This window comes from Schistosoma mansoni (assembly GCF_000237925.1).
Source record: "Schistosoma mansoni, WGS project CABG00000000 data, supercontig 0182, strain Puerto Rico, whole genome shotgun sequence".
Classification (NCBI taxonomy): Eukaryota; Metazoa; Platyhelminthes; class Trematoda; order Strigeidida; family Schistosomatidae; genus Schistosoma; species Schistosoma mansoni.
Window position 1 is genome coordinate 328531 of NW_017386066.1, and position 18972 is coordinate 347502.

The 18972-nt window shown below is 33.7% G+C and overlaps 1 protein-coding gene across 1 annotated transcript in view; it reads right to left on the reverse strand.

Moving 5' to 3' along the window:
* Smp_143420 (actin bundling/missing in metastasis-related) overlaps nucleotides 1-18972 on the reverse strand; it is a gene marked incomplete at both ends in the record, with an annotated part of 59945 nt that overhangs the window by 19026 nt on the left and 21947 nt on the right. Inside the window, 3 exons of the mRNA XM_018794987.1 lie at nucleotides 2594-2744; nucleotides 4787-5245; nucleotides 12981-13259. Coding sequence (XP_018647014.1) covers nucleotides 2594-2744; nucleotides 4787-5245; nucleotides 12981-13259 — 889 coding nt within the window. The remainder of the gene's footprint in view (nucleotides 1-2593; nucleotides 2745-4786; nucleotides 5246-12980; nucleotides 13260-18972) is intronic.

The window sequence follows — 18972 nt, forward strand, 5'->3', positions numbered from 1 at the left end:
TATTAATCGCCCAAAATATTGGGTTATAATAATAACTTTTATTACCACTCTTCAAACTGTTACTATGGCACAATATATCGGACTAGATTTAGTAAACCATAAATGTCATCTGTTGCTAACTTCTCTTATTGACTTTTCTTAGAAGCACTAAACTTTTCTGTACATTTCTCCAAGACTTTATTGAATATCAAGCCAATATGGTTGATAAAATTTTAAAAAATTAATGAAATAGTCAAGTCTCTGCTAAAAGTCGAAGTCACCACACCATACTGAAGAGCAGTGCAATGAAATCACCAAGCTGAATACCAAAGTAGTTTGAGTGGTACTCAAAAAAATTGAAACATGTGTAATGTTGACAGGGAAGAAACAACGAATTTGTGGATTAAAAAGTATAAAATAGATTGATGATTTAAGAGGGGATAAAAAGAGTAAATTTATTTAAGCCCCTGTGACCGATTCCGTGCCATCCAAACTCTTCAACCATTGGTCACAATAATTATATCTACTTAAACCAGGTAATATATACCTAGCTTAAACGGCTCAACCCAACAGTCGATGACTTAATGGACTAATGTCACATTTTTGCTTGGCCAGATTTGCAAAAAAAACTAAGAGAGCTTTCTGAATTCATATTGATGTTGTTTGAGACTCCAACGCATCAGAGTTGGTGAAACTTGCAAGACAAGTGTAGTACTCGGCGAGCTCAAGTACTTCACTCCCCACGGTTAGTTAACGAACTGACTGGTTAACCGAATAACTCGCCGAGCTGGGATTGGATGATAACAATAATAATAATATTATATTGTATATATATAATACACAAATGATGAAACATTTACTACGATAAAATGCATTGACTTTGATAGATCAATAGATAGACATACATACAGAAAAGGAAACATTAAGAAAATGCCATTGTAGGTTATAATTAAGGTCTTAACATTAAATTACAATGGCTTCTATAGCTTACAAGTAACATTTTTCCAGAGAATAGACATGAGAAGTTAACATTTGATTTAATTACGACTGACTATTAGCTAACTCATTCTACTTTTGGAAAGGAGAGTTACTTTAACTAAACATTTGATAACCGAGATACAAATATTTCATGTGATGTGTTCAGAAGATAACAAAGGTGTATCTGTAAGCACTTAGACTGGTAAATTAGATTAAATTAAAATACAGTCCCACCTAAATTACAGTTTGGACAATAAGGTAGTGTATCGTAATTCGCCTTCAATCAAAGTATGGATCAATGTCAAGTACACAGGATCTGTATACTTCACTATTGAGATATCGCAGAATCCTTGACAAATAAACCTATCATTCTAAGTCGATGATAATTTTTTTTACTCTAATATACAAACATTATAGATGAACAAAAAGCAATAAACAACTGTTTGTGACAGAACACCAGGGGAATAATTTAATTGATTATAACAAGCTCTAAGGACTAAAATAAGATAACCCGTTAAGTCCATTCGAGATAACATTTGACGAATTCTAGTTTGCAAAGAAACGCGTTAGATTTATGGTCGTATGTGCTTGAATGCAAGAATTACCTAACAACCTGATGAATTATGATATGTATTATATACGTAGTATGAAATGACTAATAAACAGAGTATACTTGATTCCACTGAATTCTCATTAGAAACATTGAGAAATTCATTTAAACCTCAAAGTTCCTAAGTGAGAACATACGATAATTTCAACACATTATTTTATGCAAAAACACTGCACATATGTGAATGAGTTGTAAATGTAAATATCAGTCATTCAATCAAACGCGACGTAGAACCAGGAACACGTATACTAGCATGTGTGCCAAACCCCGTTAGCACAGTGAGATCAATTAGTTAAAATAAATCCAAGAGTGATACAGGTAATAACAGTATAAACAGTACTGGGGAAGATAAGCCATTCAAGATACAGTTCGGGAAAAGATGAACTAGTGAAATAACAAAAAAAATTATGAGGAATTTAAAACTTAGGACATAAGGGAAAGAAAAGAATGAGTATACTTGCACCGTCACGAACGATCTTGAGCCGTGTCATTCAAAGTCCCTAACTGCTGACTACAGTATTCATGCGAACCCCAACCAGGCAGTTTGCACTTGCTCATATGGTTCAGTCCGACAGATGAACCATTTGGATGCTAAATAAGTAGTCTGATAGTTAAGTTCTTGCCGTGAGAAGTCTGGAGGTCCTATAGGTTTGACCTTCAATAGAAAGCCATGTTCATGGTCACTGACTACAAGTTTCATTCTAAAGCGAAACAATTATCCGGTGTTTTCTGCTCTTTTTTTATCTGATTGCCTAGTTAGTGTAAATCCGAGAGGTAAACTACAAAAACATGAGTTACATGAGGGATCAGTTAGTCAGCAAGTAATAAACAGTAACGATAAGAGATTCATAAATACAAACAATTATTTTGACATTCATTGGGAAAACTACAGAACAAAAGACTAAACGATAATTATAAAAATCAATGAAAAAAGCAGTGATAAAATCTGATCAAAGTTTCTTATAAACAAAACTAGATATCATAGTAGTTAGTTCATGTAAACAAACAGTAACAATCAATACTTACCAGGATTGATTGAATCCAATACAGAATTTGGTAGCTGTCGTCCTAATGAACCGGATTCTCCACTGATTGAACCATCTGGATTTTCAAAAAGGCTAACTGAATCTCCAATACCGCCACCAGTTGTATGAGATAAGAGGTTATCAGTGTTACCCTATAAAAATGAATGGATGCACATACATACATACATATGTATAAGGGTGTCAAATAATAAACTTACAAAATACACGATATGACAATAAAAATTGTATGTGAATAACGCTAAAGCTCTCCTTCAAATATTGTGAGGTAAGAGAATATATTTGATATTAACACTTACTAATAATGATTTGAATATAGCATCCATCAAAAATGAGATATTGACTATCCAAACTTACTAGTTCAGTGGACAATGGCATTGGCATTTAAAGTAAAAGGTACTGGGTCTATGTTCCAGAATAAATATTAACACTGAGATGCAAATAAATCTAGCTGACGAATCCACTAAATAGGATTAAATGCGAATTACAGATTCCATTGCTAACCACAATCCATTTATTCTAAATAATGCTTTCACTTAATAGACTCATGTCAGCGACTTACCCAGTCAGGAAAAACAGATTATAGAATGGGAACGCAACATCCAAAAAAACCGTAAGAACAATGTTCAGCGATAGATTGTGCATGCGGAAAACTATTTAAACTTTTTTAGATATGAAACTATAGTATTTCTTTAGAGCATAAAAGCCAGTCAATCAAATTATGCTGTGATAATAAAAATCGAAAATGTGAAAGTAAACAAGCCACACACACATTGGCTATGCATTATTGTTTACAGAATAGACAAGCATAAGCACTAAACATTAATTTCGATTTCTAATAGTATTTTCCACATTTTTTGATCGCATCGGTAAGTAAATAATGAAGCAGTGTATAACGTGGAACGCGTACGCAACATTAAAACAAAATGAACAAGATCAAACTAGAGCTAAGATATAAACAATCAAAAATTTAAGCGGAAAAATACTGCAGTATAAAATACTGGATGCTCCACATTTTTTTACTAATAGCAACTGATTTACTGAATACGGGATTCTCAACGTAAAAGTAACCATGAAAAGGAACGTTTTCACGTTTTCTAGATTTCAACCCACATGGGCAAAAAATTTAAAGCCCCAAGAGTTTTTTTAGGCAGTAATATGGCTTGGATGCTCGTAACAACACTAAGGAGCTAGTTCAGTTCATCATCGTTACGAATCCCCAGTGGTGAGAAATGATTCGGGTCTTACTTGTTGTCAGGAGCGGCGTTACCAGCTAACTCAAAAACTACTTTAACCACACATATCAGGTAAACTAGATCTCCAAAATCGACGAGCTTAGTGTTTTTGACTTTGGGGAGGCCATGAAGAAGACCAACTGGGAACTAGAGATCACCATGGGCTGACCGAATCTCAGCCTTGGAGTAGCACATTCCACCCTTATCGCGTATACTCATGTTTATCAAACAAAATGATAGCCAAGAAACGTAGACATCTCTATCAACCCAAATAGTAATGGCTTTGAAAGAAAAAATTGAAAGATGAATCAAACAAAAGCGAGATTAACTAGTTCTGACTTGTCCATACTCTGATCAGGCTAAAATAGGGATACATTGATTAGCCCATTTTCAACTATTGAGTGTTAGCAAACGGATCGAGATGTTAAAATATTCTTACACAAATTAAATGTTAACTCGTGTCTTTACTAACATATCTTTGTTGTTTGTATTATTCGAATATGTATAATGTTTGGTCTCGATTTTTGTTCTGATTTGGGAAAGAATCGAGTGAATTATCACGGTCATGCAATGCTAACCAGTAGGAGGATATAATAATTTATTACAGATGAAGTTGAAAGACAGTTGAAGTGATATTACTGACTGCGTAAGAAATACAAACCAGAAGACAGTTTTCACCAGACGTATATGCATTACTCATAATGACAACGTGAATTTTCATGGTTAAAACTGAGCCTATTACACACTCACAAAGAATGAGAAACCTGTAGTAATCATATGTTATATACGATTGAAGTTCACAGAGTATAAACAATAGTTTCGGAAGTTATTGGCTTTAGTTTTTGCACCAAAGCTTTATTAACAAATACAACAGAGTATTAAGTTAAAAAATACGCAAATTTAATATAATTGATTAGTTTTTTAGATAAAACACTGCTTACAGAATTTTGTGCTGCGTTTAAAACATCACAATGCTGTTCAGATCCATGAATTGTAGACTGTGAATAGTTACTACCACTGCCACCGCTAACACAGTTGTTATTATTATTATTCCAGGATCCATTTGTCGATACAGATATTGAAGATTGTAAACTTAACTCTGATGCATGACAAGATAAACCAGTACTGTTAGAATATTCCAATCCATTTCCCATAGTGGTAGAATTAGTTGAATATTTCGTTGATCGTATTGTACACCGTGAATCGGATCGATTACCACTACCAAACGATGTGGAATATTTACGATCGCATAAAACATTAGAAGTAACAAGACCAACTGCATAATCAATTGCTTCTTCTATATCACTAGGTATTTGATTTGGATCGTATAAACTGTGTGTGATAGCTTGAATAGATTCTTCAAACAAACTGACGTCTCCAAATATGGCTAACTTTGAGTCCTTGAGTAGGAAAATAGATTAAAATTTTATTAGATAAAATGGTAAAATTGATAAGTTAACCAAGTGTATACACATATCACACGTCCGTATTTGCAAGCTATTTCAATGCTGAACAGGTGAGGAATTACAAATAAACATACTGCTGGAGAACTTCGATTACGCACTCAACCTAAGGTTTCAGCCTAAATACTCATATCTAGGTCGACAGGTTAACAGTATATATGCCTATGACTTATGTTTATTAATGGTCGGTTTTGCATATTACAGCTGTCAAGTTATTTCAGAGTCTTCTCACCAGCATAACTGGACAAAAGTGTGTATTATATCCGAACATTAGATATGTAAGCTACTGGATCTCGACTCAATGGTTTGGAGGTTGTGTCAATAGTGAGCATTAAAGGTTCAGAGTCAAATCAAGTATGATGTCGTCGATGAATAATGTTGAGAAGTTCGACAAGAGGATAAAAACCGCTTCTTAGATTGTAATGGTCGTTTAGTCAAAATTAGTCTATAATGTAAAGCTCCAAATACAGTAAACTTAGATTTATATTCTAAACTGAGCCATGCTATCCAGAGTTTCGAAAAAAATGTTACAATAGTCGCGCAGACCCCAACCAAGTAGACTGTATCTACCAACATGGCTCAGACCAGAAGTTGGTGACTTTATGGGCTGATGCCGCGTTTTGGTTTGACCACCCCTAACTTTCTTCCAACCATCTTCAACACTAGTCAGCATTACGCCCCGTAGTAATCAGTGGTTGGGCATGCGTAATACGTGGCTCAACCATTTCAGTCGATGTAAGTTCTTAATTATCTATTGTTGCTTTGTGAACTGACGAGAGAAAAGAACTTTGAGGTTAGCATCATTTATTATAATTTTAGCAACTAAAATAGATGTAATCACAAACGTTATATCGACAAGAAGATAAAAGCTTGATTTTTAAATTTAAAGAGTCATCGGTTAACTTCTAACTGTTTTAGTTACAAAAACCAAACATTTGATTCTTCCCCTTAGATTTTTGGGCTTCTCAATCATACGTAATCACAATCTAGTGAGTTTAATTCAGAAGCTTTTTTCTCCATTTTTATTTCATGATTAAATTTAGTTACTTAGATCACAAATTATTAATGATTGGTTAAAATGTGTTAAACTAATCTGATTGTCAAATGTCTAAGGATGATTAGGTTAGTCAACCATTTTAATTATTTAAGCTGTCTCAATTAAGACAATAATCTTCAAATAACTGATTAGCACATACTGGTCGACTAAACTAGAATTTTTTCTTAATGAGTTATATCATGGAAGAATTCATTAGACCAAGTAGGCTAAAAGTAAACCTTTATGAGATCTTCATACATCAAGGTGTTACAAATCTACATTTTTGTAAAAATTCAATGTATCACAAAAGTAGTCAACTTAGTTTGATTAAAATAGTTAAATTTGTGAAGAAATAGTGGAGGAAGCATATAATTATATCCTAAATGTACCTGGAAGATTTAGAGATTAGTACTCAGTCAGTTAGTCATTAACGATATCGAATCTGGAACACACATATTTTCATCGGCCTAAGTTACTACATTACATTCGCTAAAATTAATTAATCGAGAAGCAACTGAAGGTGACACAACCCTCTATCTTTCTAAAGGTTTCTGAGAAACTCCTGTTCACAACGCTGATAGAGCAAAACCTTTACAAGAGTTTTCTGAGCCTTTAGACACTTTGACGACGGATATTTCTGGAACCCCTTCCCCATAAACGTCCAGTACGTACGAATTTTATCTGTATTAAGCTAATCTCATTCTAAGGATTATTAAGACACGCACTAGTCACTTATACTATGATTAGTTTGAAAATATAGAGACTGTGATTGGAAGTAAGATTTCGGCTGGGGATAAAATCTACGTTACCGAATCATTAAAGTGAATCTTAATTAGCAATCACGGTTATGTTTACGTTTACTTAGTCACTCAATTGTAGATATTTTAGAATAATTTCTATTGGAAGTATGACTTTTGTTATGTTGTAAATTTGCTTCCATCATAACTGAGTGCGCTACACTTAACACATCCGTAGCATAATGGAGTGATATTTTCGTCTTAAAAAACTTCACATTTTTCATGTTAGTAAACAAAAACAACAGAGAACGAAACACGCCTTCCATTATGGACTACAATAGTGTAAATAATAACTCCTTCATTTTAATAGGTTGCTAGGTACAAGGTCGGAATTTCGAACGAGAGTGGAGTTTGTCATCACCCAAGATTTCAAAGGTCCCCCAAGTGTAGCTGTTCGGTTCCATTCTTACTCATCATATACGCAACCTAGTACTTTGAGACGTCATCAAACACTGTTCATAGAACAGAAGAGAACATTGATTCCACTGTTTTTCTATAGTATACTACTTATAGATAGTCGAATCATCACTAACTGAATTAAACTGACCTTGATTACTTCAGTATTCGATATATATATAACACTATGTACTACTTTTGCTTTATGTGATTACTTTTCAATCTCTTATTTCTTTGGAGTACTGTCCAGTTTTATGTTTTGCTCAATCTTACCGAACATTTTGTCATAAGAAAATAATTCCATACAAAGTCAAACAATTTATCTAGGCTAACGTGAAGTGAACCGATGGTTGAATGTGTCAGATTCTACATTGTGCATAATTGACCGACCGATTGATTGATTGATTAACTTTAGGCATGCATAAAAGCTATGGATTTCTTAATTCATTGAGAAATTTAAATAGGTGCGAAATACCCTCTTGGTTACTTGTACAATAAAAGTTGATAAAACAAACAAACAAACATACATACATACACAAATGCACACACAAAGTTAATTGAAGATAAAACGATACACTAAAAGAGAAACAGTTGGTGAAACACATTACTGAATAACTTTTCTTATTGTCTGTCAGTTTAATCCATGAAAGGTAACGAGGAGAATTGAAATACAGTCATCAAAATGATAAAACATATCAGTTATATATATGTATATGATAACAATAAACGTGCAACACGATATATATATATATATATATATATATATATATATATATACGTATGGTCTAAATGAGATTAATTGGATCTGACTTTTGGATAAACATTTCAAGTATTTATAATATGGTGCAAACTTTTCTAATATAAACAACATTTTGTTATATTACAAGGAATACTGATTTGTGTTATTGATAAATGTCTGGACAGTAAACTTTTAAATATAACACACCTTGATTAGCTTTATTTTAATAATTAAACAAAACTTAATTTTAGGACGAGAAGAGGAAAAATTAGGAAAGGTTAGGTAATTTGTATAATCGCGGATCAATTCTATGGAAATGTATGAACTAGTGTTAGGTGATTGAAAGTAGTTGCTAAGATACTCTAAACATATATTATATACAAGTTGGCGTTTGTCACCAAAGTAATCTCAAGGAAATTGATGCTTTCTGAAGGATTCGAAGTCGGATTAATCGACATTACAACACCGAAATATAGTGCACGCAATATCGAATTGCTCAGACTAGTTGGCAAATAACTAGATCGACAAAATTCAGTCAGCATCAAGGACAAGACAAACACGATATTTGCCACTACTCAATGATCATTCAATATAAGTGCATAAACTAACTGAATGATAGTGTTAATATACAGGTACGATGACAGAATTAGTTGAAATAATCAGTAACAATCAACGTCGAGTTTGGCACACATGTGCGTTACCATACCAAATATCAGCACGACAAGATAAAATTAACAAAATGAATGACAAAGAATTTGAAACAATTCAGTAGTAATAATTACTAGAATAACTAAAGTACTTCGTTCAATCAGTGTCAATAGAAACTTTATAGAATTATAGGAGACGGAAACGTGTGTCATGTCTTGAATGGATAATGTCCGAGAATTTTACCAATTTCACCATATTCCCAGCCTTCAGGATGTCAAAGTCATACACAAACCTACAAACTAACCTGTTTTTGGTATCTAAACTAGCCCTGGAAGTAAATCTTTTTTTAAAAACCTTTCCGTTTTCTGTCCAGAGTCCAAATACAAGAGATTACTCGCTTCTAGAAAGTGATGAGAAAGTCAGTTTCAAGATTTGTTAGAAACTAAATAGAAGACGTTTAATTTTGTGCAGAAGATATATCTTATAGTCTAAGGCAAAGTACAATTTTTCACACTAAGGTTACCAAATTCTACAAACCTAAGTAAGCCTTCTTGAAAGAGCCAACATACATAGATGTACCATATCCAATAATCAATATCAAAACACAGTAACCATTAACTTTAAATGCACGTGAAACTTAGTAGTAAATTGGAGAATGACTAGGACTGGAATTCAAGAATTGCATTTTGTCCTGTTTAGGATACGTAAGCTAGATGTAACTGAATCCCAGTGTTAGTGTGCACATTGTGACCGTTTGCCTCAAAAACAAAGACGTTATTCAAAGAGCACGATGTATATATTATTATCAATAGGGGGTTGAATAATCCCGTTGTTGACATTCAGGATTGAATTTTGATCAAATCTTGTTGATATATATGCATCTTGAACGGACCTCCACGATATAACTATCTGGACTTAGCAACTCACTGATTGATCCCTTGAGGCTTAAAGTGAAAGGTACTAGGTTTGTGCTTTTAAAATCAACACTTGGATGCATGTACATCCACGTGACGAGTCTCAAACAGGACGAAATACATGCCCTGGATTCCATTGCCAGCCAATGCACCTTAAAAGAAAACGTCTGATTAGATTAGAATATGGAGACAATCCAATCACGAAAAAGACTGATCAATTGCAGTCCAGTACGGCAAATAGAATAAACAAACCCACAGAAACACATCAAATTTAATTTCATAAATATTCCTGGGGTCTTTTTCACTAGCAATGAAAAACCGTTCATTCAAGACCAAACTAGTTAGTTAAGAATCTAGACGAAAAGGAATCGACGAAAGATTTTTTTACAGACAGATAGATACATTATGCATATTTACGAATAAGAATTACAGATTTTGTACAATAAAAACCGTAAGAGTTAAAAATACAATTTCGCTATAAATACATGGATACATACATACTGTCTGAAAACGACAAGCATACGTTTCACCCACACTCTCTGCCTCTCTCACTCTCTTTCGCACACATACCACGTATTTATGCAAAAAAAAGGAAAGAAGAAATAAAAAAAGAGAAATGTCTGTTTTTCTTTCATAGAAAAAACCAATATATTACTTCAATTTGTTTGTATTCCAACCAGCTTTGTATATATATGCACATGATGAAAATATGTACGCATGCATACATATACATTAATAAATAATAAAATATAAATCTAGGTTTAAATGTTTTCTATTTTTCCCTACATAGTTTAACAATAAAAAGAAAACTTATTCAATACATGAATCATGGTTAAAAACCCAATTAAAAACAATTGAAACCAGATAGAGATTATAAGCAAAGATAGATAGTGGCTAGCAGTGGAACCCAGTTTGACGCGCGTTTCGTCCTATTTGGGACTCGTCAGCTGGATGTACCTGCATCTCAGAGTTGATGTTCACTCTGGGACTCGAACCCAGTACCTTTCGCTTCAAACGAGATCGCGTTATCTACCCAGCTATTGAGTCCTGATAGCCAATTGCTTGTGCAATGGGGTGAAGTTTAAATTCACTAAGTATTGTTTGTTTGAATCTTCCCAGTGTTGTTTAGGACTGCAACTGGTCAGGACGAAACGCGCGTCAAACTGGATTCCACTGCTAGCCACTATCCATCTTTGTTTATAATGCTTGTGAATTGAGGCTATATCGAGGCAATACGCATACATATGGCTAATAATAGACTGACCAGTTTCCGTTCTAAACAACAATGGGAAGATTCAAACAAGCAATACTAAGTGAATTCAGATAGAGATTGTTTTTAATGTGAAATGTTGAAATTTCAAAATTCAGTGATAAAATGAACTTTTTTTTCTTTTATCTTTCTTACATATCAGTTTTTATAAGAAAAAGAAGTTAATTAACTGTCTATGAAAATAGGATCTTTTACTAAATTCTAATAAACATCAAAAGAAAGAAAAACGAGTCGATATATATTTCACCGATTACAAATTGATAAGCTCTTTGAGTACTACATTTATGTATATTATATATAGTTGAAATCATGAGTCAATTGAAGCCAGACCACTATGGAAAACCTGGAAACACTTGACGGCCGGTTCGTCCTATTATGGGACTTCTTATGATTTCAACTATATATAAAAAATTACTAAAAATCTTCACAAAAAACCCCTTATGTATATTACCCAATTCAATCACAAAATGAACAGTTTTTTTTAATATTTAGTTACAAAATTATAATCAAATTAATCAAACGAATTAAATAAGTTAATCATACGTAATAGAGAATCTTATACGTATTTACAGCAATCGGAATTATTTGGACAAATGCAAGAGTATTAAAAGTAGCAATAATATAAGAGTTAATGGAAAGGACTAGGTATAGACCGTATGATCCAAGAAGAAAGAAGGAGATCATATAATAAATATAACATTTATTTGAAATGAAGACTATCTTGGTTAATAGCAACGTAGAATCTGGTACAAATGTGCATAGGTTCAAGTTGCTACATTGTGTCAGTTCAATAAATTGGAATTATTAGGACAGGTGCCATAGTAGTAAAAATAGTAATAATATCAGTGATAATACAAAAGATTAGTTCTAGAAAATTTGACATGGCAACATGAGTCAATACATATCTGTGCCAGAGTTCTACATAGATGATGACTGAGTAAAATGATTTGCGAAATAAGAATGCATTTGTGCACGAAAATTATACGATAATTTAAACACTCATGATTTAAGAGAAGAAAGAGTCTTTCCATCAGTGTCACTGTAACCGATTCTGAGTTATGCCATCTAACGTTCCCAAATACTGGTTATGATAATTAAGGGATCTCCAACTAGACAGTCTGTATGTACCAATACGACTCAAATCAACAGCAAATTTTGGAATATCCTTAAATAAATGAGCGGAGTTAACGAATTGAAATTAAAAGTATTTTTGGACCGCAAAATTATGAGAAAATTGACTGTTTTAATAGCAGAACACTAATAGAAGAAAACAACTTTTAAAGTTATTCCCTAATAAAATCCTACATACTGAGGAAGGTTCCTTAAGATAACGACGAAACGATTGATATCCAAGGCATTAAAATGAGGCAGACATGATAAACGAATAAGCAGTGGCAAGCTGATTCACCAGGTGCTTGAGTATGGGCCATACTCTAATCGTGACCGTTAACGAATACTACCCAGTTACGCAAACTGAAGTAGATAGAGCGGGGTTCGAACCTGATACTAGTGGGTGAAAGTTGAATGATTTAACCAATAAGCTACCACTCTATATATCCTTTAGTAGGTGAATGGTCAAAACATCTAATTTTTAACAATTACCTAACAGCTTCGAATCCGTTACAACTGCTACATTCTAAACCGCTAGATAATATAGTATCCTAGCCGTCGTACAAAACGTACCCCTGAGGGTTTAACAAAAAATATTTATTTAGTACAGCTAAGTTACATTATATTTCTAATACTTTTCCATTAAGTACATCTGTTTTAGAAAGAATTACTACATTGCTTACAACAATCACATAGTCAAATGACTTCACATAAGAAAAAGATAAGTTCCGTAACATTTCAATAAAAAATGACGTAACTCACCAAAACTGGTTTTAAACAAGTAAGCAATTCAGCAAATCGTCTACGTTCTTCAACAACTGCTCTTCGTAAACTAACACGTTCCAATTCTGCTAGAGTTTGCTGTTTTAAAATTAGATCATGTTGAACAAAATTTAAGTGCATATTATCACCAGAATGAAGAACAGTATTATGATTTGAATCTATAGATTGCATTGTGGAAAATGCGTAAATCTCATTATGCGAATTGGAATCCCCACCTCCATTAGTACCCCCAACAGTACAACTGGATGCTGAGCTTCCCTATAGAAGTAAAAACATATGAAATGAAATAATTGAATCAATATGTTACATTACTGCATACTAAATTATTGCATAGAACTTAATTACCAGCTATAGATTATTTTGCCTAGCTTTAAGTCATACTCTAAGTGTAGGAGCTAGTGATACTAGCCACTTTTTCAATCCGAAATAGGTGAGGCAAGATTAGAATTAGAGATTGAAAATAAAATGTCTTAGACACTAATACACCGCTCCACCAGATGCATAGAAACGAATATGAAATGTAATCTACCAAAATTGAAGCAATATTATCAGACCTAGTTTATTTTAAGAGGAATCTATGTGGATATGGATTAAGGACTCGAGAAAGTACTATTCATTCTCACCCACGCTCGTTAGAAACACAGTAATGGATACTAGCGAGACTGTTTTTCCCTATCTTCATTTTATACTTTGCTTTCATTCCTGCTACTGATCATGTTCGCTTTCTCGTTCACTATCCCTTCAACTTCTTTCGTTTAGCATCCAGGGTAAATTTGCAGACTACATTCCAGACCATATTCATCTGCTCAAACTGACGTCAACTTAGATAATAGAGATTATACGTTGTTAACACTGTTATTATCCATATTCTGAAAAGGTAAACACATAGTCTAAACTATAACATAATAACAGGTGACCTTAGTGAGCTAACAAAGACGAAAAATTACGATAGAAAATATATTCCCATATCGTTGAGCGGTAGTTTACTGGTCTCAGTCTCCAACCAGTAGGTTTCAAGATCAAAATTTATTCCATCTACTAGGATTTCGGTAAGTGGATAATATCACTAGCCCTGAAGTAAACAATGTGGTTCACAGCAGATTACGTAAAACCTGTAATTAATAAATAGGTTAGGTTTGTATTAAGTTATTGAACTTAGGAAGTCACTAGTAAGGCAAATATTTGTTTAAATTATATTTCGGAATCACAGATGAAACAGTAATATTATAAGTGGAAAAATTGAGAAAGACAGAAACGTAGTCAACATAATAATGAAACAGAATACAGATGAAAATGAGATGATGGAATAATACAGAAGGCTTGGGTCGGGACTGAACATGTGATGTGTCACGTTCTGGACAATATGATCAGTCCCTACTTATAAGTGAGCGTCCCTCCTACATACATAAATAAAGACTACCAATTAAATGACAATGTCATCACTTCAATCAACGCAAAAAGACAACTACATACATGAAGTCGACAAGAGGAATGTCGTAAGCGTAAATAAATGAGGGTTTAAGAATTCCTGACTGTTTTGTCAGGGTGCGCATGATAACTGTGATCAGTGATTAGATACCTCAGGTGAAACGGCTCGAAACCAGCTGCAGTAGCCCCCATGAATTCACTCTTTAGTTTCTACTAGATGTTAACATTTCATATTCTAATATGAGTGAATGACTAATCCCAGGGAATGTACAGAAGAATAAAATTTTAGACAGTTTGCAATCAACAAAATACTAACACAGATTCGATTTATCAACCCATGGGGTAAAGGTCAGAGGTCAACTTAACAGAATCTTTGAAGGCAAACAATAACATAGAATGTTATCAAAACGAATCAATTTGCCGATTGTTGGAATAATTCAAAATAGTTCACTTCCGACTGAAACAATAATAATGCCGTCAATATGAACAACGAAAGCTTCATAACCAAATCAGACAGCTATGAGGCAACTAACAACATAAAGTGATGAAATAATACAGTCACTGAAAACATGTAAGTTCATTTATCCCGAAGGCTGTGAAGTAAATAATAGAAGTTACCGAAATATGACACGAGATTGAAAACTCCAGATATAAATGCCTAAACATGTTGATAGAAATAAACTGTGGAAAAACCCTTATCGATGACCTAGTAGATAACAACGTGAAGCTTATGTAATAAATGAAGTAAAACATGAATGTTAAGTGTGACTTATCATATATCTCTCACATCTTATACATACCTGCAAACGTAGTTTAACAGTTAAACAGTATAATATATTTTTGACGTCCCCCTCCCCAATAGAGATTCTTTTTATACCACTAACTTGGAAACAAACTGAAAATCTGACGAATCATACCCAAGGTCATGTCCATCAGATATGACAGAGATTTTTACAGTGTTGTTACAGTGTTACTACATATTTTACCGTCGCAGTTTACGTTAGTAACAGTCTACAAAAACCATTAGGTAAAACCAATTATTTCATTATGAAAACACATGGAAGTTGTGGAAATTTAATATTTACATTAACAAGAGTTTTTAATTCGCCATCATTGAAATGTTCGCTTCTATATACCCGTTAAATAAGTTAGAAAGTAACTGGACTAAGTTGCTCACTGGCTACTAAGTTGGTGTTTGAACCAAAAGGTATTGGGTTGAAGTCTCAATGTGAACATCAAAACACTGGAAAGAAGGTGCATCCAATAGACGAATAACAAATAGGATGAAACGATCAGTTCCATAACCAGTATTGGCAGATGAAGTAGGATTTGAACCTGTGACCTACTTGGTTGAAATATCAGGTAGTTTAAACACTAAGTCATTATCACTCTCCAAAACTTACATTAAAAAACTATCGTTTACCAAAAACTAATTTAATTACATCAAAAAATCTTTATAGAATAGGTAGATCACTTATTTACTTTATTAACAAGGAACTGGATTATTTATAATTAAGAACAATTTTTAAACCATTCTACCCCTACTGAATAATATAATTATACGCAACTACACATGCACATAACGTTTTTACGTTATGAGTCCATTCACAAACTGTTACACTTATAATAGATACACAGAAAAAACTGACTATTACCTACAACGAATAAATAATTGTTTTTTTTTTAGGAAATGAAAGTAAACAAAATTGATTGATATAGAGTAAAGTAAACAAAAAACAACAAACATCAACAATACATCACCACATGATCAAAATTGAAAACTAGAAGAGAAAAAAATTGGATGATTGTATTCCTTCTTCATGAAGAACGGTACGAAACGAAAGAAAGAAATAAAAAAAAAGAGGAAACAATCACCCAATCAGTTAGAGACTTTTCGAGATAATCGTACTTATTTAAAAGATAAATACGAAAACAATAAAAGGAAATCATCTGACCGTAGCTGTATATCGTGATGGTTCAATTGAGAAGTATTGGCTAGAAATGCTTATCTAGGTTTAACCATTCAAAATAGATTGATTTAAGAGATGTAAAACTTGGTGTCCGAGGGAGAAGTCGTGCTGATGACTGTTCTCTGTGTGCGATGATAGTAAGTTGCTCCCTTCAGACTATTAACACTTCAGGAGATTCTGGTTTCTTACAAACGAAAGAGGAGATTAAAAGAGATCATCCCTAACAATAATAAACTACTAGTCTAGTTTCCTTTCTAAGTAACTCAAGAAGAATTCTCTCGCTGTGTTGAAAAACACAAAGTAACAACGAATCTCAAAATTCTAACACCGTTCGAGATGTTTTAAACAATGGAACAAAATTCGCTTTTAAAACAATTCAACATTTGATATTATATTAGAGCACTGGAGTCCAAGAAACACTAATCAACTGGCACGTCAATAACAATTTTGAAAGCCAGTAGATTTAATAAAAGTTATTCGAGGCACAAATTGATTATTACCAAATTGTGTTATACCGACTTTTCTTATAATACGCTTACTAGAGGAATGGTAAATTTAGAGCCCAGAAAGTATATCTCATGAAATCCAATATCGATTCATTGGAGAACAATGAACTCATGAGACAACAGTAGCTTAAAAAAAACTCAACTAAAAAAAGAATTATGTAAAACTGACAAGGCAATTCTTGGACTTCCAGAAACTAATCAATAATGTTCATAACTTCCAGTCACTTAGAACAATTGCCACATTGCAATCTGATCAATAAAATTCGGTCATTAAACAACAAAACAATAAAGATGAAAATTACTTATTATTCAGTGACAAATCAATCCCATTGAAATTACTAACCGACCAAATTTGGATAACCATTGAAAACCTTGTATAACATTGAACTCCGGTTTAATTTTCTAGAAGTTAGTTGTTTGCATACGAAACCGAAGGTCCTAAGTTCGATTACCACTAGTGGAGGGTTGTGGATTTCTATACTAGAACTGAAAGGCCATCTAGTGCTTCCAGGTTTCTAATGGTGGTCTCACTTTGATCGGTCAGTGATTTCAATGAAATTCAACAATCACTACAACCGTGTACTAACAAGTAATCAATTGTCAGCATCTTAGTCCTATTGGAGATTAGTTGCAGCCCGAATAGCTCAGTGGTAAGATATCAGACTGCGAGACGCAGACTCAAGTCCTAAAGAGACTACTGATTCAGGTATACCTTGAGGACAAGCCCTAACGAATACGAGTAGCATGTTAAGTGGGATTTCCTGCTCACTACCTTCAACTACCTAATATCTTAATCGGTAGTCATATCTTGTACATATCAGGAAAATAAAGATTTTAATTAAGATGAAAAAACAAAGCGAAACAAAAGAATCCATCTTCACATCAAAGACGAGTGTGTATAAAAAAAGTAGATATGAAATTCCACAGTAAATAATATCAAGGGGTTAGCCCAGTGAATTGGATATTGTTGAGTTTCAGCTGAGTTCATGATCCGACCAATGTTAAACTACAATTGAAAACCTGGAAGCACTGGATGGCCGTTTTGTCCTGGTATGATGATTTTCGGAGTTCTAATGAGAAGCCGTGATCAGTAGAGTTCAACTATGTCAGGTGTGAGGCAGTTATTTGACCGAAGATGATGGAGAACGGTTGCGCAATATGGTGGGTTGCTTAAAGTTAGACATTAACAACATTGGATGCCGACTCAGTGATGTAGCGCGAGCTTGAAGGTCCTAGGTCTGAGTCACGCGTACGTGATCATGGACGTGAACAGCTGAGGATTCCCATGCTAAGACGAAACGGTCGTCCAGTACTTCCAGGTTTTCAATGCTAGTCTAACATTGATCAGTTCGTGAACTCAATTAAAATTTTTGGGATTGACATTTTGTTCGAATAATCCCAACATACCAGATAAACTAACTTTTAATTTTTATTCCCACTATGTAGTATGTGAGATAGGTATATATATATATATATAAGTGGCTATCAGGACTCAGTGGCTGAGTGGATAACGCGATGGCGTTTGAAGCGAGGGTACTGGGTTCGAGTCCCAGAGTGAACATCAACTCTGAGATGCAGGTACATCCAGCCGACGAGTCCCAAATAGGACGAAACGCGCGTCAAACTGGATTCCACTGCTAGCCACTATCCACCTTTGCTTATCCTGCTTGTGAATCAAGGCTATATCGAGGCAATACGCACAGTATGCACATATGCCAATTAGAGACTGACCAGTTGCAGTCCTAACACATCGATGGGAAGATTCAAACAAACAATACTATATATATATATATATATATATATATATTACTGTCAACCATAAATAAGCCAGTGTAAAACATAAAAGCGTACAAAGAACACACACATACAGATATACATACGTATGTAGATTAAACTACCTTCTGTTTTACTGGGTTTGATTCATCATACAAACAAAAAGAATTTAAACTTAACATGTTTCTAAAATAGTTGTGAAGGTGGAAGGGGCATGTGTGTAATTTATTGGGCAACTAAACCCATACAACATATATATATATATATATTAATTATAGAAGGGGTTTTGTGGAG